We start from the raw sequence: 22328 nt of genomic DNA, 5'->3' as shown, positions 1-22328 counted from the left end.
TTAAGCATGTATGATCTAAAGCAGTGGTTCTCAACTGGTGGTATTCAAGAGAACAATAGCTGGTACCCAAAAAACAAAGTATTTTTGACTATTAAATTCAAAAATTAAATATCCCAACATCCTGTTCAAGTTTTTCTCTACCATTCTTAAATTTATGCGATCTGAGCTATAATCAAGGTCAACAGATGCACAGATTTTAACAAATAGCAAAATAATCTGTATTTAATTTCACACATATTCTTTGAGCCATAGACATAATAAAATTTGTCATAAATGATGTTTTTAAAAGAAGTAATGTAAATGGATGTCATATTTAATAGTAAATAAAAATAAGTTCCTATAAAAAGATGATAGTATCTCATTAATTCTTTTAGAATTGATCGATATTTATTAGTATGTCTACACTTTATTTTGCCACCATTTCCAGGCTCATTTTGCTCTATTTTCAATTAGAATTATTGTTTTACATCGATTTGCTGCAAATATTTTGTTTTCTTGTTGCTTCTTACTCCTTACATTTCTACACGATTTAAGAATGTCGTTATTTGCTTTTGAATTGCATTATATTGTACATTTAAAAATTTGTGAAAAAATAATAAAATAAACCTAGATTTTTCAAAATCAAAAAATGGCTAAGATTGATTAAGCGAAAAAGTGATGTTCACCTGTGATGGATCCAGGAAAATCTACTAGCATTAAGAATATTGAGAAGAAAAATTGTTTACAGGAAATATAACGAAAGTTATTTATCATTTGGGTTTACTTGGAATGGAGATGAAAAGGACAATCAAACTTAATGTGTTGTTTGCGGTGAACTATCATCCAATCAAAGCATGAAACCATCATTTCTTGAGACATCTTGAATCTAAACATGCCAATTTAAAGAATAAATCTGAGCAATATTTTAAGAGGAAATTATAGGCATTTTAAATAAAGCTATTAAATTTGCATTGCCTCTTAGCACAACCTATTTGTATGAACAAGGATTTTCTTTCATGTTATATTTGAAAAATAAATACAGAACAAAACTAAAAGTGGACCCTAATTTATGGTTAAAACTAAGTGAAATAAGACTAAACATAAAGAAATTGATCTCTCTTAAACAGGCCAAAATTTCGCACTACATTTTAGAATTAAAGTATTATAACTTAAATTTTGATAATTAAAATGGTAACCAATTTTTAATATAATTTTTTTACATGTGCATATTTTATACAAATAGCCAATAGGTTATGGAAATGACAAAATATATTTTTTAAAAATATTTCTATTGAGAAACTGAAAAATAATTTTCGTAAAATGCCGTAGGGGTACTGAAATTTTTCAATTCTTGTTTAGATGGTACGCGTTAGTCAAAAGGTTGAGAACCGCTGATCTAAAGGGTATCAATAATATTTTTTAAAAAAAGTTAACATTTATTTGTTTACTTTATTAAATATTTCTTTCAATGCAAGCTGTTTAAGTTGCTTCATTTTCTGTGCTAATACTTTCTCTTTAATTCTACAGATAGATTTAATTTCTTGTTCAAGTCTTGCAATTACTATGTCAAGAATTCCGACTAACTTGTGAATCTAAATTTTTTCATTATCAATAACCTCTCTGTCACGTTCTTCACTATCAGTATTTTCCAATCTTGAACCATACTACAGATCTTGCCATTAACTTACTTATGATTGGGGCATAGTCATTACAATGAAAAACTTCTGTTACATCATCTTTATTTATTACCGCTTCTCCACATTTCTTTAAAAAATCCATTAATCAGAGAATTTTACCTGTGGGTTGCGATATCCAAAAACCTTCAAATTCGTGGGGATCATCTCCATCAGCCTCACTGTGAAACGTTGTAGCTGGCCATAAATAATGCCACGCATTTTTTAAAGGTATCTGGATATACATTCTCCCACGATCTTGTGATGCTCCATACAGCAGATTTTATGCTAAAATATTTCAAAAATTCTTGAATTGTCTTGCCATTATTTAAGAAATTTAATATGGACTTTAAAAATGCTACTTTATATTTACATTTCAGCTCGCACATTATTCCGATATCCATATGCTGAATTATGAACATACAATTTGGAGAAAAGAATAATACAGAAACATTATCTTGCACTAAAACTTTTAAGTATGAGCCGTTCAGTTGTCTACAATTAGCATAATTTTTGTGTCATCAGGTAAACCAACCGAATGCAAATGTTGCTGAGCTTCGGGTATGAAATAATTATCAAACCAATCATTTATCAACGCTTGTGTCATTCATGCTCTTTTATTTGCATGATGTATATATATTAGAGAAAATCTTTACTCCTTTAAATGCTCAAGGTTATGTATTTTTCTTGATTATGAAAGGCTTACAGGCATGCACTCCTGCAGCATTTGCTCAAACTAAAATTGTTACTCTCGCTTTGGAATCTTTGACACCAGTTAGAGCCTTTTCTGTAAAGTCTGCCAAGGTATTTCGAGGTACATATTGCCAGAAAAAACCAGTTTCATCAGTGTTGTAAATTTGATGACATAACCTTTCAGTATTAGTGAGTTCAATAAATTCATCTGCAAATAATTCAATAGCTTCAGTATCAGCTATCACGAGAATGGTGACAAAGGACAAATTGTTTCGCTAAATTTTGTCTTTCTTCTATCATGTTTATGTGAACAACAAATCAGTGATTCTTAATTCAAATAGCCCTAAATGTAATCTTTTGGCCTATGAGTATCATTAAGGAAATCTATTTTTAGCGCATCAAAAGAAAGTTTTGCTAAATTTTTCCTTGCCAACATTTCTTAATGCATTTAACTTAAATCTGTAATCACCGCCAAGCGTAATGTCAACAGAAAAGTTTACCATACTCTTTGCTATTTAATTACTAATATATATATCTAAATTGCTTAGTCATTGCTGTCACACTTGTATAGCATTGTTCATCTACATCTATTAATTTCCTTTTTTAGTTTTGCTTTGAGTGGCAACAGCTGTAAAACATTATTATTTTGGTAGAATAAACTTGTTTGGTTGTGTTTAAATTTTTGAGATCTTGGAGAAAATGGTGCACATTTACTGTCATATCTAACATTTGGTGACCCTCAGTACGTGATTAAATATAAGAGGTGAGTACTATGTATAAGAAATAATTAATTGAATTTTGGTTTGCAATGCAGCATCTTGTTAAGAAGTGATCTCCATTACGAACATCATTTATAAAGACATATAAAAGTTTAATGTCTCTGTTTGATGATGAAAACATAGAAATAAGTGATGTTAAGATTAAATTAGCTACTTTAGAATGCATTAGTGCTGGTTTAATTACTCTTGATAGCGAAATTTTAGAACTTGCTTTAGGTGCAGATGACAATGGTAAAAGTTATTCTGATGAATTTGAATATGTAGAAGAATATAAAGTCAAATTTGATAAAGCTATACTAGTTTGCATCAATTCTTTTATAGAAAGTAAATCACAGCCAAACAGGAATATATTAAGTAATGAGAAATCAAAAATAAAAACTTGGACTAATGAAATTTAGCCGTGAAGTTAAAGAATGGTTGTGTTTCTGGAGTCAATTTAAACATATTCACGATCAAAAAGAAATTGAATTGGAAGATAAAATTCCAATATTTAATACAACGTATATCCCCAGGTACAAGAGCAAAAGAGATTATCGATAGCTATCCACCTATGGCAGAAAATTATTCAAAAGCGATTAAAAGACTCAAAGCAAGATTTGATGGTGAGGAATTGTTAGTGGAATACTATGTTCGTGAAATATGAACTATAGTTGTTAAAAATGCTACCAAATCAAGGCTTATTATCACTCAATTATATGATAAACTTGAATCCCACCTCAGATCTTTAGAATCCATTGGGATGACATCAGATAAATATTCTGCAATGCTCTTCCCCCTTGTAGAGTCGTGTATTCCAGAAGACGTGTTGAGAATTTGCTTGAGAAACTCAGTAAATGAAGAGAAATCATATAGTGCAAGACTGAGCCAACTTTTAAATTTTCTAAGAACTCAGGTCGAAGGGGAAGAAAAAATAACTTTAGCAAAGTCAGGTATGAAGCAAAGTGATCCCTATAGAAAAGTTCATAAGGATAGGGAAGATATTACTGTACCTACTGCAAGCAACTTGTTTTCAGGAGCAAAAGAAATAAATAACAAAAATGTTGTTAATTGCACTTTCTGTGAAAAATCTCATCAAAGCAAAGATTGCTACAAAGCACAAAATTTAAGTCATGATGAAAAATTGAAAATTATGAAAGAAAAAATGTTGCTTTAGATGTTTGAAAACAAATCATCGAGCTAAAAATTGTAAAAGTAAAATTCTATGCATGTTCTGTGGTAGGAAGCATTACCTTGTTTGTTGTCCAGAATTTAAGCAGAAATCAAAAGTTCCAGTCGAGTGCAATCAAGAAAATTGTGAAATTAGCTCTCCTTCTTCAACAGGCACTTCAGGAAGAGTTTTGCTTCAAACTTTAGTGGTTGCCATTCAACATGGAGGAAAGAAACTTCATCTTCGAGTGTTGATCGATACTGGATCTTAATATTCCTATGTTTTAAAATCAACAGTAGAATCTTTAGGAATAAGATCAAAAGCTCATTAAAAATTAACACATGTTGTGTTTGGTGGAAGGACATCAGATACGAATCATAAATGTTATAAAATAAATGTTGAGAATCTGCATACTGGTTATAGCTGCAAGATTCCTGTGTTAGATCAGCCTATAAATGTGTGGATCTATACCTAATCTACAGAAAGGACCTTGGATATCAAAATAAGCTGGAAAGGGAATTCATATCGCAGATGTTGATTGCACCAACCCACAGATTGATCTTTTGATAGGCTCAGACTTTGCAGGAAATATTTATACAGGAAAAGTACAGAAACTAAATACAGGCATTTTTGGTATGGAAACACTGCTCGGATGGGTTTTAATGGGTAAATCGCCAACAACTGGAGGTGAAAATTCTATTGCTCCTGTTGTTACCTCCCTCTTAATTCACAATCAAGGTATCAGAAACCTTTGGGAATTAGAAGCTATTGGCATTACAGATCCCTTTGAATTGAAATCTAGAAGTGAAGTTGATAAGGTCGTAAACGATCATTTTATAGCAAATTTAAGAGAAGATGCAGAGGCTGACTATTTAAAATGTTTGAAAGGCCAAGAAAAAGAAGTTAAGAAAGAAATCTCCTTTTTGAAGAAGTTTAGAAATGATCCAAACCTGAAAGAGAATAAGAAACTTTTAAGAGATTTTATTTTAGATAAGAAGTGTAAAGGAAAATATAAAAATGATGAGATTCCAACTTATGAAGAAACAGATATTGCAGTGTCAAGTGATGATGAAAAAGATATGAAAAGGCAAGAAAAGTTTTTATTAAAGTTTTTATTCTCTTTCAGGTTTGGATCATTTGAATGTAAGTATATTTCCCGATTTGATAAGCCGGATTCAAAATTCATTAAATGATATCGAAGGATGATTGAGGATTCTCTCAGACGTGTTGATAATAAAAGGAAGAAGAAGCATGAAGAATACATAGAAAGAAAAAAAAATGAAGAAAGAGCAGAAAAGAGAAGATCTAAAACATTTGAAAGATTCAATGAGAAAAGAACTTGAAGACAAATTTTTTAAAGTTGAAAGAAGCACCTGCTCAAGATGAATTGAACCTTAACAAAGATGATATTGAAAGTGATTTTGAACCTGAAAAACTTGAACCGAAAACGAAAGAGCTTTTTAATGATGATTATTATGCTATTCAAGAAGAAGAAAGCCCAAAATTTCCATATGATGAGAAACTCGATAATGAAGATTGGGATCATTGGATTGGATCAAGTAAAAGTGATAAGTGTGGTGAAGAACAACTTGAAGAAAGTGCTTCTGAAGCATCAGGTGTTGATATTACAAATCCAAAATTTATTCTAAATCACAGGTTAAAAAAGAAATGATTGAGTCAACTCACACAGGAAGAATAAAGTAAGTAATTACTTTGTTTGATAAAGTAATTTCTATTCTAAAGCTAAACCAGTTTTTTATCCAGATGGTAAAACGTTTAATGACTATTTGGATGAGTGCTATAGATTAGATGATGAAGTGATCAAGCTATAAAGGTGCCCTCTAAATTCAAGGGCTTTTGAACTTTAAAATAGACGTTCAAGTGAACTTTAAAATATATGCTTAAGTGAACTTTAAAATAGACTTTTAAGTGAACTTTGAAATGGACTTCTAAGTGAACTTAAAAATGGAATTTTAGGTTATATTTTAGATTAATCAAATATTTGTTTTGATAAAATTCCTGTTATCAAAAGGAGGGAGTATGTTAAGTATAGCATTGTTCATCTACATTCAACCAGTGTAATATTAATTTCCTTTTTTAGTTTTGCCCACCAGCGGCCGAGCAGTGAAGTCGCTGAACACTGGTAGTTCAGTCCGAAGTTCGAATCCTGTGAACAGGCTGGTTGCATGGTTGTTTTTGTGGTTTTCCCCATGTGTAACGTGTATATGAGCCAGTTCCCTTAGAAAGTCCTCCATGAAGGCATCCCTCTCCTTAGGCAGATAGCCCTAGTGTGCTTTGCCATAATTAAATACACCACCCTTTTAGTTTTGCTTTGAGTGGCAACAGCTGTAAAACATTATTATTTTGGTAGAATAAACTTGTTTGGTTGTTTTAAATTTTTGAGATCATTTATGTAGAAATGAGTTGATGAATGGACAAAATAGTGTACATTTACTGTTGTATCTAACACAAGTTGTCACATGCTGATAAACATGCATTACTGAAAGCCAAACATAATAAATAATGATTGGCCAGATTGGCGTCAGGGATATAAAATATTAGTAGGTGTAAAATCAATGATGTTTCTATGTAGAATGTTTCAGTTTGAGACACATGGCAAACAAATATGCAGCTACGGAGTCAAAATATTGATCACACAAATTTATGCTAAAATGATTGTTTCTTCAATAATGAGGTATTTTTTTTAGTGCTAAAGTGAAATTAAGAATTGGGACTCTCTGCATGTTTCATTAGTGGGGAGGGATCAAATGCGCATGCATAAAGCATACAGGGAGAAAAAAAAAAAAAAACCTAAAAAATGTGTTGTTGACGACTCTTATGTCCGGATTTTACATCATTCTGGATATCGGACGTCTAGATCTCATTTATTATCTTTTGTATGAGTACATCTTAATTATAGAAGCTTATTAAAAGATATGTGGCAATAAATTTTAGTACTTATGTACTAACACTATGATGAACATGAAACATGAAACTTAAGTCCCATTTATGCACAAGAAGTCATAACATCTCACTTTTACCTAATGTAACCCTGAAAGATTCTCGGCAAAATCAAAGGTGCTGTTAGACAAGAATACAAATTAACTGCTACTGTTGTGTTTATTTCTTGCATTCTGAAGAACATGAATCCAAGGGTTGTAGTCACATCTGTGATTGCATTCTGGTGCATTTACATATGGTCGAGAGAATTAACATGGGAATGAACATGAGAATTGACCTAAATGGAAAAACAACAGCTGAATATATCTGGCAAATCAATAATAGACTGAAACAATCACTTATGGGGAAGTTTGTACTCATGATGATCTAAACACAGCTTCAAATTGAAGGACCTAATAAAATAGTAGAAACTGGTGAAACTCTTTTGCGTAAAGCTCAAGAATGAAGTAGGAAATACTTCTGCAGCAGTAGCTGTTTGGTCGATTGTGCAAAGAGACTGACGAATGTTTGATTATAAGAATTTCAGATAGAAGTGCAACTCAGAATTCTGCAGGAATGATTGGTTCATTTTTTGGAGGTGCGGGGAGAGGAAGTTCTCTGCCAACTTTCATGGTTTAATGATAGCCAGCTTTTACAATCGACAAGATATTAAGTATGTATCCTTTCTGATTACAATTCTCATTGATTTTTACAATATTACAAATATGATTGTTACATTTAGTACATTTTAATGTCAAATTAAATTTATATACACATTAAAGATAAAAATTTAAATGTATTATAAAAATTTATTTATAGCTATAAAGTACTTACAGTATCATTTACATGCTCTGGAGGTACACTAATACCTAAATCTGCTATTGATTCATTGTCGTAACTTTCCTGTAGGTTCACAGAATCACTTTCTTCATATTTAGCTGACAGTTCTGTTTTTGCTAACTTAGCTTTGAAATCAGATAATTTAGAACTACTTTTCTGTGTTACATCTAAGAGAGAAGAAAACATTTACTATGCATACAGATAAATGCATTACATACTTGGTTATATTACATAGGTAGGATTATATAGTGGTCAAACATAAAAATAATTGTTATAGATTGATTACTAAAATAAACTTTACATAATAAAAAATAATCTTTACACTTCTGAATCCCTACAGTAATTCCATCTTTTTATGCTTACAATAATAAATTTAATTTCAGTAGGTAGATCAGTCTATTACAATACACAGTGCCCTATATAAAAACTGCATATGAAGAAAGAAATATACAACTTTTATTATGATTCCCCAAACAGAATTACATAAATGCAAAATAATTTAATAACAGCAATTTTTTAAAACATTAATGAGAATAAAATTTTTTAAAAAATCACTCTTCTTTTTTAGTCCAAAGGGGCTTTATCCCTGAGGAACTATTGTTTTTGTTTTGCAATTTTGCATTGAAAACTTTAAAAGGCTGTATCACTTTTCAAACTGTTGCCACCAAATATTATCGCCCTGTATTATATTTGAAGAAATTAAATAACGAAGAATCTGCATAAATGTATGTATGTTTCTTGCAATGTGATAAAACAACGGTACCTAGAGCCATCAAATTTTGAATGACGTAATCCTACTGTGAATATGGGCATCTGGAAGCCCAAATTTGAAATTTGTTTTGTTATTGATTTCATATTTTGTAAAACTTTAATAAATTTTTGATTAACAAACTCAAGGATTTCGAAACAAGCAATGGAAATGTTGTACATAAAAAACATTTTTATCTCTAGCGTGCGAGACTATGTATTGAAAATTCTAAACATATGCTTAATTTAAAATTACTTTGCGATATTAATGTTGAACTGAATTTTATGGTTTAAGTGCACAGAACATGATATTTAATAAATAAAGGTAAGACACAAAACGTTAAAAAAACACCCCTTTGGACGTAATTTAAAATCTGAAACCTTCCAGATTTTTATTTATTTATTTTTGGATAGAACACTGAAAAGTATAGTTCCAAAGATCAAATCATGTAAGAAATTTCCTAGACTAGAATCAATAAGAAATTAAAATACAACGGTCTCCATGTGATACTGACCAAATGTCAAACTGAGGCAATGATTCCTTAATTGGGAGAACTGGTGATTGAAACGGTACGTACGTATTAACGCAACCAGGCCAAAATTCGCATAAATTGACAAATTTGGTGACCCTACTTACGGCAACCCTACGTGTTATACGTAGTTTTGTAAAAAGAGCATGTGGAGATTCACAAAATTTTCCTGCATTTTCGTGCAAATTTTTGTAATTTATGAGAAAATAGCAGTGTACATGGATAAAGTCAAGAGTGTGCGCAATGCCATTTTTGTGCAATTCTGAGATTTTTTTTTAAGTAAAAATAAGTTGACGTGTACATGGTTCCGGTTTTGAATTTGAATAAGTTGCAGAATTATTTTTTCGGCAGAAATCTTTTGGCTATTGCTTTTAGCACTGATTGAAAACCGTATTCGCCATAACCATGTACACGTCAACTTATTTTTACTTAAAAAAAATCCCAGAATTGCACAAAAATGGCATTGCGCACACTCTTGACTTTATCCGTGTACACTGCTATTTAATAAATGTACATTTTCTTTCTATTCATACTTTTTTACTCAAACTTACAAATCGTGCCAACCTGGTTGCGATAATACGTAAGTACCATTGAAACAAATGCTTGTGATATTGTTCTGTTACTCATGTTCCACCTAGATGTTTTCAAACAGGAAAGTATTTAAATTATAATAAACTAAAGAGTTCTATGTGCAAGTAGACAGAACAGAAGCAAGATGTTTAACAGGAAAATTTTTCGAGGAAAGGAAACTTTAAAAAAGAAATATAATAAATGCAATCTTGGCAATCTCCTCTGATAGGGACCAGTATTTTAGAAACCATAAATAAACACATGTATTGAACATATCCTCTCTCTCCAAGACGAATAAAACTGGGAGAAAAACCTTTCAAGGAAAGTATCTCTTTATAAAGACATCCACAGATCTTTAGGATGGTTGTCTTGAAAAGGGTTCATGCTATTTAAATATGATTTCTACTTTTTGTAAACAAATGGTATTAAAACAAATGTGATCAGGACAGTCAAACTGCAGACATTACAATTGAGTCTCTATCATCCTCTTCCAGTGATAATTAGATTTTGAGAAACATTTGGATAATATATTGAAAAGGCTTAGGCAAAGTGAATGAAAATAAAGAACCAAGAGTCTTTAAGTATACAAATAAATACAAACAAGATTTCTACATGGTTTTTGAAGAAATAGAGAAATATGATTGCTTTTGCAAGACACCTCTTTTAGAACTTATAAAAAATCTACCCTGAAATAGTAAAAAAGTAGTCCTAACACTAACAGGTTTTCCTTCTCCTGAAGTTAGGTGGAAAGACTATTCTCAGCTCTGAAGTTTATCAATTTGGGTCTTTAGCCAAGTCCCACACACATATGCCATCATCAAACGTTTCAACATTCTCTTTTTTCACCACATGATGATCCAAATCATTTTGTTCATTGTTTGCCCTTTTCCATCAACTCTTTGGAAAAAATATAAAATTACATGAAACTGCAAAGTTATTGGGTAGGTTGTTAACTGTGATACAGTCGAAAGTCTTTAATCCGGACGTCCATAATCCGGAATGATCTATAATCCAGACCTCAAAGCTACAAACTTTCTGCAAATGCGTAAACACGTAATGCGCTTAAGCATGCGCATAATACGCTTACGCATGCACGTTTAATGTATAACAAACGGTATAAGCTAAGCTAAAATTTTGTATTTCAGTTAATGTTGCAGACTGCATTGTTCCTTAATCTTCTAATTGGATCCGGCTTATTATTTTTTGCAGACTGTTAGAGCAATTTTATAAAACTAAGCTTGAACTTTCGATTATGTCAAAAAGAATTTCCAATTCTGGAGCTGCCAAAGGATCTAGAAAGTGAAAGCATGTTTCGATGTCCATCAAACAAAAAGTGGAAATTGTTTCAAAAAATGGATAAAGGCATATCCTTTGTTTCTCTAACCATTCCGAAATCTGTTTATCAATTTCACGCTGCTCTGCGGGGGGGGGGGGGGGGGGGGGACGTCGCTGCGCGCAATGAACTGGATCTGTCAGCATTATCCTTATCTTCAGGGCAGATGATTTTATTTTATTCGGCTTATAATTCCTTACTAAATGTAGTATTTCATCTCGATGTACTCCGTCTTTGATATGATTTAAATAAAATTCCTCGTCATTATAAATATCATGAATACACATCAAATATTTTTCTGGTTGCAATTTTCTAATTTCGACTATGCGTAATGTATGCTTTACACATGTGCACATTGAAAGAAATGTTTAATAAAGTAAACAAATAAATACTAAGCTTTTTTTTGTAAATTTTGATACCCTTTAGATCATAATTCCTCTTTATTTCATAAATTACGGTTTCATATTTTTAATTTTATAATTTCTGCATGCCATCTTACCAGATTTAAATTGATGATCTATAATCCGGAAAAACCGATAATCCAGAATCGCCAAAGTTCCGATGAGTCCGGATTAAATACTTTTGACTGTAGTAGCAAAAAGTGTACTGATGCTCATGGGCAGTTGTAGCATTCTCTTGCAAAAGGTAAACATAGGAATGCATACTATCATGTTTCATCAAACTACAACTTTATTCAAAAAAAAAAAAAAAAAAAAATATAAAGTCCATAATCTGGAGTCGTCGGGACTACTTCGGCGATTCCGGATTAGGGTTTTTTACGGATTATAGATCACCAATTTAAATCTGGTAAGAAGGCATGCAGAAATTATACAATTAAAAATATTAATTAACAATTAAAAAATGCGTAAATGCATTATGTGCATGTGTAAGTTTGTGGCTTTGAGGTCCGGATTAGAGACTTTGTACTGTACTACACAAAACTTTTCATTTCTAAACAGGATCTATATCAATTGTGACTCATTTCAAAGTGAATATATACTGCTATAAATGATACAATAAATACCACTATAAATAATAAATATATATATTTGGTAAAACACTCTTTAAATAATAAAACATTCCACTATAAATGATAAAACATTCACTCGGCTCACCCCTATCTGAATATACTGTCCTTGTTGCTATAGGGATTGCCACCAACTAGACATATGGGGCAAGAGCAGTTTTTGTGACAAACAGACTATAGCATTGAGTTTTGGGATATAATTTGAGACAGACTATAGCATTGAGTTTTGGGATATAATTTGAGACAGACTATAGCATTGTCTTAGAAGAGGTAGATAAGGATAGCACATGTGGTTATGACTCATCAAATGCAAGTTGTAGTCCGAACAAATGATGGAAAAAAAAATTATTTAACAGGGCATATGCCAATGCATCATCATACTCTGTAAAATTCAAAGAGCTGGTTACTGAGATTCTAAAATTTATTCTTCTGTCATATTTCACATAGTAAAATAACAGATAATATAATATTTTCGCAAAAGCAGAGTTTTCTTTTTCTGAAAGAAAAAAAAAAAAAAAAAAACATCACCCTCAATAATACTGAATGATCTCGCATGGAATTGCAACTTTAAACACCAGCCAACTAATGAATTATATTTTTATTTTTGGTTCTTGAATATTATGTAGAGCGGAAATGGGGAGGGAAGTAGCATTTTTCCATCTTATCTAACCTTGTATACAATAAGTGAACCCTGAAGGAAAATATTTATTTGGAGTGGAAATGCTGCATATACTGGTTTTCTTTTACTGGTGTACCAAAGATGAGGAAAACAAATCAGGTACTGTAGCTTAAGCTCAGTTACCACACTAAACTTCATTTTCCCTTAACTTTCCGATTTAATCTAGCTTATTATTTTGTTTAGTCTTTCATTATTAATGTTATCTTATCAAAATTAAAGTTTTAGTAAAAAATAACATCTCTGTTTAAAGCTCCCTTCTAAACTTTACATCCATTTATCAGTCAACTGATATTGGAATTTTGCATGTGCTGAAATGCAGATATAAAGTATCATTTTTAGTAAGACCCTCCTAGAATTCTGAAATGAAATATTTTAATATAAAATCTGTGTAGAGAATTGCTAGGTCATGAACTTATGACGATGTTTTATCACAATTTAAACTCCATTAGAAGGTCATCAGAAAGCCCTAAGAATTACAAAATTACAGCTAACAATTAAAGTCAATTTTATTTAACATTTAAAAAAGAAAAGCAATCTCGCAAGAGGCTAAATATTTAAAAATTAACACACATGACCCGACGTCTAACATCAGCAACGAATAGGGGAAAAAACATGAGAAGTAAGTTTCGACGAAAATGTTCAAGTTTTTATCCTCATGTTATAGTGAGCACTTATGCAGAAAAGATGAATGTTGTCACTCACTGCAATGAGGATTTCTGGTACAGTCAAAAGTCGTTAATCCGGACCTCAAAACTACAAACTTTCTGTGCATGCATCAACGCAAAATACGTTCATGCATGCACATAGGCATTTGCGTGTGTGCATGCGCATACTACGTTTATGCATGCACATTTAATGTATAACGGACGGTATAAGCTAAGCTAAAATTATCTATTTCCGTTAATGTTGCAGATTGAGATGTTTCTTAATCTTTGAATTGGATCCGGCTTATTATTTTTTGCAGTGTCAGAGCAATTTTATAAAAGTAAGTTTGAACTTTCGATTATGTCAAATAGAATTTCCGATTCTGGAGCTGCCAAAGGATCTATCTACAAAGCGAAAGCATGTTTCGATGTCCATCAAACAAAAAGTGGAATTGTTGCAAAAAATGAATAAAGGCATATCCTTTGTTTTTCTAACCATTCCGAAATCTGTTTATCAAGTTCACGCTGCTCTGCAGGGGGGGGGGACATCGCTGCGCGCAATTAACTGGATCTGTCAGCACTATCCTTATCTTCAGGGCAGATGTTTTTATTTTATTCGGCTTATAATTACTTACTAAATGTAGTATTTCATCTCGATGTACTCCATCTTTGATATGATTTAAATCAAATTCCTCGTCATTATAAATATCATGAATACACATCTACACATCAAATAGTTTTCTGGTTGCAATTTTCTAATTTCGACTATGTGTAATGTATGCTTTATGTATGCGCGTGTCGAAAGAAATGTTTAATAAAGCAAACAAATAAATATTAAGCTTTTTTTTTTTTTTTGTAAATTTTGATACCCTTTAGATCATAATTGCTCTTTATTTCATAAATTACGGTTTCATATTTTTAATTTTATAATTTCTGCATGCCATCTTACCAGATTTAAATTGATGATCTATAATCCGGAAAAACCGATAATCTAGAATCGCCGAAGTCCCGACGAGTCCGGATTAAAGACTTTTGATTGTATATAGATATTTTTTAAATACTTGCACTGACATGGCGACATACGCTAGTTTTCTTCTCATGGCAACTTTTGAAGGATGACAGTTTAGTTGTTTTTAAAGGTAAGAGTTAAATAAAGGTACATTTCACTTTGATGCTTGAATATGTTCTATTTATGCATGCACCAATCATACTAATCATCTAGGGCAGTGGTTCTCAACCGGTGGTATGCAAGAGAAAAATAGGTGGTAAATTCAAACATAAAATGCCCTGAAATCCTATTTTAAGTTTTTTTCTCCAACACTCGTAAATTTATGCAATCTGAGTTTCGTTTAAGGTCAATAAGCCGCTCACAGACTTTAGCAAAATAATCCATTTTTATTTTCACAAATATTCTTTTAGTCATAAAAATAACAAAATTTGTCAAAAAGGAGTAACAGAAATGGATGTTGTATTTAATATGAAATAAAAATAAGATTCTTTAAAAAAATAATATTGTCTCTTTATTCTTTTAGCATCGATCAATATATCAGCATGTCTGCACTTAATGCGCCACCATTTCTGGGCTCATATTGCTCTATTTTGTATTAAAAGCATTTTTTTACATCGATTTTCTCTCTCTAACAACAGGTATTTTGTCTTCTTGTTGCTTTGTATTCCTTACTTTTTTATGTAATTTGGGAATGTCATTTATTTTTGAAGAACTATTAATATATTGTGCATTAAAATATTTGTGAAAAAATAATAAAACAAAGCTAGATTTTTGAAATGGAAAAATGGATAGGATTGGCTTAGTGGAGAAGTCATGGTTGAGAGGTGATGGATCCAGGACAATCTGCTAGCACTATGAATATTGAACAGAAAAGAAAAATGTTTATAGAAAATATAATGAAAGTTATTTATCATTTGGGTTTACTTGGAATGGAGATGAAATGTACCCACAACCTCACTGTGTTGTCTGCAGTGAACTATTATCCAATCAAAGTATGAAACCATCATTTCTTAAAGCCCATATCACACGTTTGTTTCACTCGAACAACTGTTTCGGACAATTTTTTATACTAGTTTACTATTGATAGAAAGACGTGCGACTTTTTCCTTCCTTTCCAAAAAAATTGCAAGTTGTTCGTTTTCAACCAATCAGCTATGAGCTTCGAATGCTATCAGCTTGTTTGTAATGGGGAACCAGTTTCCCCTGTGTTAACCCTAAAGCGATCTATGGTGATTGGCTGTTGTGACAAAGCAGAAAAATTGTTCCAAACAGTTGTTCTTCCGAAACAAACCGCCGTGTGATAGCAGCCTAAGAGACATCTTGAATCTAAACATGCCAATTTAAAGAATAAATCTGAGCAATATTTTAAGAGGAAATTATCAGTAACAGTACAAGTAATGAAAGGTTTTGTTACTTTAACTGCAAAAGCTTTGGAAGCTAGTTCCTAGTAAGCCTAACAGTTGCCATGACTGGACACGCCCACATTATTGCAGAAAACCTTATATTACCAGCAGAAGATATCTTTGACATTATTCAACGTAAAAGTGGCTAAAGTACTTATTAAATGATACAGTTAAGTAGAAGAATTCATGAAATAATACAGCAAGTCGATGAATTCATGAAATGGGAAATTCCATTAAAGAGACATTAAAAAACTAAAACACAGCGACTATTTCGCATTGCAGTTGGACAAAAGTACTGATATAATGAACTTTGTTCAATTATTAGTTTACATATGTTTCAAAGAATAAACAAACTGCTGACGGATATTTATTTTGTAAATCTCTTCAAGATAAAACAATTGCAAATAAAATTTTCAAAGTAATAGACAGTTTTATGTCTGAGAACAATATCCTTTGGAATAAGTGATTATTGACTTTGGAGTATTTTGAGAGGCAATTATTTGTCACAACTGTTAACTTTTAGCAAAACCGGGAAAAAAAAAAAAAAAAAAAAAAGGAATTTAAAGACATTTCAAATAAAGCTATTAAATTTTATTGCCTTTTCACACAACTTATTTGTGTCAACATGTTATATTTGAAAAATAAATACAATTAAATAAAATTAAAAGTGGATCCTAATTTATGGTTAACACTCAGTGAAATAAGACCAGACACAGAGAAATTGATCTCTATAAAACAGGTTTAAATTGTGCACTACATTTTAAAATAAAAGTATTATAACTTTTAATTCTGATAAGTAAAACGGTAACCAATTTTTAATGTAATATTTTTTTAAGTGTGCATATTTAAACAAATAGCCAATAGGTTGTGCAAAGGGCAAATATATATATATTTTTTTTAGTATTTCTAATGAGAAACTTAAAAAAAAAAAAAAAAAAAAAAAAAAAAAAAAAAAATCATTGTAAAATCTAGCAGTGGTACTGAAGTTTTTCAGTTTTTGTTTAGATGATACATGTTAGTCAAAAGGTTGAGAACAGCTGACCTAGGGCACTGAAAATGCTGGAATTTGGCCTGTTTACAGCCCATCTACAATGCTGATAATAAAAGCTGTAAATCTGAAGATCTTCGGTTTGGTTTAACCGATTATGGCAAAGCACAAAGGGACTATCTGCCTAAGGGGAGAAATGCCTTCATGGAAGACTTTCCAAGGAGAACTGGCTTGTATACATGTTACACATGGGTAAAACCACGGAAATGCCCATTCACCAGGATTCGAACCTCAGACTGAACTATTAGCATTGAGCGACTTTACTACTCAGTGGATGGTGGGCCTTGAAGATATTCAGATCATATTAGAAGAAGAAAACAAAATTTTTTAATTAACAGAATATATGAATAAATGCTAAATGAAGATAGTATAACTACAGTTTTCTACTGTAATGATAGTGGCCAAGTTATCTAGTAGTTAATCGGCAAAAAATTCTGTATTAAGCTAAGTGGTTGAAAATATTTTCATTTTGGCTTGCATTCTAATTTCATGAGGTAGTTATTCAAACAGTTTTACTTTGTGGAGTATACTCTTTCTTGAAGAAATATGATAGCTGCTTGACAAATGACAAATTTATAAAAATCCATTTCAATTTGAATCATTAACTGACAGTAGAAATTACAGACAAATCTGTTATCAATTTACATTTATTTGTGCAGCTTGTTTAAAACTTCATGTTTCTGTTCAATTTTAAGAATCATTTTCTTTTGCAATATAAACATATTTTTCTAAATTATCTCATTTGTATGACAGTAACAGCAAAATAAATCCACTAATTATATCATCGAGACAAGCACAGATTTGCACCTGTTGTTGGCTTGGGCCTTGGCACCTCATCGGCATAAAGTGCGATTTTATACAGTTCCATTTTCATTTTGAAGTATTCCCAGGGGTCAAAGGGTCTCCCATGTATTTTAATATTAACAAACCTCTGAGGAAGACTTTTGGTTCACTTTATATTTTGAGTGAAGCTGTCAAGACACTCTACACTTGCAAACATACAAGCCACGATTCAAGCTCAGGTCCAACAATATGGCAGCCAATAATGCTAACTTTTATAGTTATTAGGGTGGTATTTAACATATTTTTAATATGGTACTGTGAGAACATGCACCATATTAAAACATGAACAGCTGAACTACAACAATAATGCAAAAAATAGCATGAATAATTGGCACACATTGATTTTTTAAATGGTTTATAATGAATGGAGCTATGAGACATCAAAGTTGCTGTTCTCAAAATAGTTGGTGGCATTATGGATGATTTATTTTGAATGAAAAACATAGTACAGTGATAATGTCTAGTAAGAATTATGTTTTGTTTTAAATGCTGAATAAAACTGAATGCTAGTTACTAGAGACTTTACTGTATACATAAATTAGTACTTTATTATTTACACCCTAACTGAAAAGTTGCTAACTCATTGATGATTTTGGATAGCATTCACGAACTTGTTGCCAACTCTAAAAGAAAACATTTGTTTGAATTTCTTTATATCTGTTTCTCAACAATGCATCCAATGCTTCACATTCATCTTTTTTCATACTAAAGACACAGGCTTTTTTTGATATTTTGGGATGCTGTTTTTCCCATGTACATAATGATATGTTTTCCTATAAAACAAAATAAGAACTCGGTAAAAGTTTACAATTGGGTGCCCCTTGTTTTTTGGCGATTCTTTTTTTGACGCCAAGATCGGCACCAGGAGGACACAATTTCAAGATGGCCGCTACACAAAACCAAAAGTCAAAGAATTGCATAAACTCTGTGTCCATGTACACATCGATCTGTTTTCACTTAAAAAACATCCCAGAATTGCACAAACTAGGCATTGCGCACTGTTTAAATTTGTCCACGTACACATCAATCTATTTTTATTTTTAAAAAAATCAGGAGGCTAAAGCAAAGTTACACTATCATGGTAACCAGAAATAAGATTTCATCGCCAAAATTTAACAAAAAATTGTCGCTAATCGAAGGGGCACCCAATTCTACACTAGAGCCAAGAACTCCATTAACTCGGCACCAAAACCTTAAAATGAGGGGAGGAAAAAAAAAAAAAAAAAAGGCACATGATGCCTCTAAGTGATGTGCATTATGTTCTATGAGTAGAGAAACTTAAGTTTGAAATTTCACCTAAGATAATAAAAATTACAGTATTCTGCCCATCACAATGCAAAAACACTGAAATTCCCATAGGAGAGATCATAATCTGCAATCACAGTGGTGAAAATACTGGAAGAAGGGGAAAGCTGTCTAGGGGAATACTATGTGCATACCTGGGTTACCACATGTATACTTTGGTGACATGATGTGCTACCTCATCAATGCTGTTTTGATGGGGATGCAAATCATCAAAAAGTAGCCATAAATTTAGTTTATGACTGTTTTCACTTTTATATTTCTTGGTGATAAAACATGTAAAATAGTTCTTATATATAAGAGTTCTGAATTAAAACAATAACAGATAATGTTTCTGAATAAGTTAGGCCACATAGCATCCTGTGTTACTTTCACTAATTGTGGATATGATTTTTTTCTCCAGAAGTTTGGAACTAAGAAATTTTTAAGTCAGAATAACAGAACATATTAATTTCTTTAATAAACTGCTATTTAGATGAAACTAGGTGTTTAATTACGGTTATCATAATGCATAAATCAAAAACAGATATGAAGGAAGGATAATTGTATTTCAATTAATGCTTAGACTTCCCTAGATTCCAAGATATTTTCCCTACATAATTAATTAATATTAAAAATCAAACAGCTCTTTAGATGGCCTTTGTTTTTTTTTTAAATTCCCTTAATGTATATGTAGTAATTTCAGATTTGTTATATAAATATTGATAAGCATACACTGTTTAGCTAACTTCCAAAATAGAAATACTCAATTTCAATTAACAGAAATTCATGAAACAAAATAATTATTAAAAATCTTAATTATTAAAAAGGTAGTAAATATAATATACATAACAATTCAATATTAATAAAAGTATTTGTTAAAATATAGAAATTTATATCTATTAAAAGTCAAATATTTCAAACAATAAAAGTTTTAACCAAGTAAAATAATGTTTCATTCCTTAGATAATAAAGCTGTTTGTATTTCTAAACATACGCAACAGTACTTTAATAACTCTGGATTTATCAAAATAAGCATTACAACAAATGTACTGGAATATTTATAACACAAAATGCAGTTCATTTAATATTCCAGTTTATTTACATGTTTCATGCTGTAAGACAAAACAAACTGCGGGAAAATTTAAGCATATTATTTATATCTTGCAGTATACGGGAAACGATGAGAGGATTTTTAGTAAATTAACTATTCAAATTTAGCAGTAACGATTTTACAGCGGAAAACTAACAACGATTATACCATTAAAATGAATTTACTTATGTTAATTGCAATGAACTAGCATTTTCATAATTGTTGCTCAGAGTTGATACAGTGAACTTTAACTAAAAGACTGTGGTGTGTTTTAATCTATTATTACAATTCAATTTAAGAATATTTAAAGGATAATGAGTTCAGAGCCGAAATACGACTAAGCAATTTAAAATAAAATCGGAAATTTTAGGTATCATGAGTGAAATCGAAAAATGCAGCCAAGTTCTAGAAAAAACCTACATTACTGGAACACGGCCTTCAAACGAAACACACCTGCAGTTTTGTTTACATTGCCTACATAACTTTACCAAGTTAGCAGTTGTCAATCACGATTTCTCTCATGAAATGACGAAACAAATTCCTTAAACTGAAAACTACCACTTACCCTCAAGTGCATTTACTTGTACAAATAGAAATATGTGCAACAATCCAAGTTTATACAACAAGGAAAACATATTTAATAAATTTTCTATATGAGACGCGTATTAGCTTCAGCAACTTTATTCGCCACACTACTCACTCACAGCAGTTAGCCACTCATCGCACACTTACGATTTGAAGAAACCCGGATATTGGTCAAGACCTAGATTACGGCATATCCGGTCGGTTGGAAAATCGCGATAACGAAACTAATCTGGTATCAATTCGCGACTATACTCAGTAGTAATCCCGCAAGATCTGCTGGAACTAAATTAAAGTATGGGAACTTTTTTGAATGTTAAAAAAAAATGGTACGTTTAACTTCAGCGAACACCAACACTTCTGTATTTTAGGTAATGTATGAACCTTGGCTTGAAAGAAAAGTGGGGGCTATTTTATATTTTTATTGAATTTTACTATGAACTATAATAATTGAAAAGGAAAAATTATTCCTGCATTTTAACAAGTGTTAAATTATTACATGGTTCTTTACATTTAATAAAAATTTGTTCAGCGCTAAATACTACATGTTTGAAAACCTATTTTACATGTGACAGTACGTAATATTTTTATAGCTTTTTCATCAATTTATGAATCTGAATGATTTTTCCAGTTAAATCAAACTGAATCATACATTTAAGAATTAAACTGAAATTTAAATAAATTTTTCAGTTGAATGCTAAGCTTGTATATCCATTAATGCAGAAAAAATAAGTTATAAAATGAACTTAATCATACTACTAAAACATAAGTAAATTGAATTGAATGCAATTGCTGTTTTTTTTTTATTTATTTATTTATTTACAAGGAATTTAGGTACTCTTCTGTTATCGGAACCAGATTAAGAAATGTATGCAAATATGTACATACATATATATTGTGTACACACACACACACACATATATACATGCATACTTACATTTCTTAATTCGGTCCCGATAACAGGAAGAGTACTGAAATTTTATTGGCTGCTTTATGCACATTATTAGAAACAACTCGAAATGTGAAAAATGCAATCTATAATCTGCAGTTTCTACAATTCTAGACTTTCTTAAATATCTAATACAAGAATTTACAATATTTTTAACTGAAATATTCTATTTAGGTGTTCAAATTTTTTTACCTTTCAATCAGCAAAGAACAATAGAAGTAAGCCTATATAAACTTTATTTTTATATGTTAAATACACTACAGTAAAATTAAATATTTAATTTCAAACACCGGGGAAAAAATCTTATTACCTATTTCTAAATTAAAATTAAAGAAATGCATATTTTGCTGAAATTTTGCTAGACACAAGATGTAATTTACACTTGTATATTTATTCATACAAATTAAAAATTACGAATCAAATATTTTCAACACTGTCGATAATAACAATAAAAGTACTAAGTATTACTACTATATTCGCCACACTACTCACTCACAGCAGTTAGCCACTCGTCGCACACTTACTATTTGAAGAAACCC

The 22328-nt window shown here is 31.1% G+C and overlaps 1 protein-coding gene and 1 pseudogene across 2 annotated transcripts in view; one reads left to right on the top strand and one right to left on the bottom strand.

Moving 5' to 3' along the window:
* The window catches only part of LOC118202291 (plexin domain-containing protein 2-like), a 76663-nt gene extending 55682 nt beyond the window's left edge, over positions 1-20981 (bottom strand). Inside the window, exons 1-2 of one of the 2 annotated variants that reach the window (XM_085825314.1) lie at positions 20824-20981; positions 8046-8218 (exon numbers count right to left, since the gene is read on the bottom strand). In XM_085825314.1, the coding sequence (XP_085681440.1) occupies positions 8046-8218; positions 20824-20893 (243 nt within the window). In that variant the 5' untranslated portion in view covers positions 20894-20981. Of the gene's footprint in view, positions 1-8045; positions 8219-20443; positions 20587-20823 lie in introns of those variants that run through there. The other variant, XM_085825315.1, reaches the window with a different exon arrangement.
* Positions 5669-5746, top strand: LOC146995050 (small nucleolar RNA SNORD36; annotated as a pseudogene).
* Positions 20982-22328: the final 1347 nt, after the last annotated feature.

This window comes from Stegodyphus dumicola, chromosome 10 (assembly GCF_044657685.1).
Source record: "Stegodyphus dumicola isolate Sdum_Otavi_A_Nest chromosome 10, ASM4465768v1".
NCBI lineage: Eukaryota > Metazoa > Arthropoda > Arachnida > Araneae > Eresidae > Stegodyphus > Stegodyphus dumicola.
Note: the sequence above shows the minus strand (reverse complement) of the source record. Positions and strands in the feature narration are given on the sequence as shown.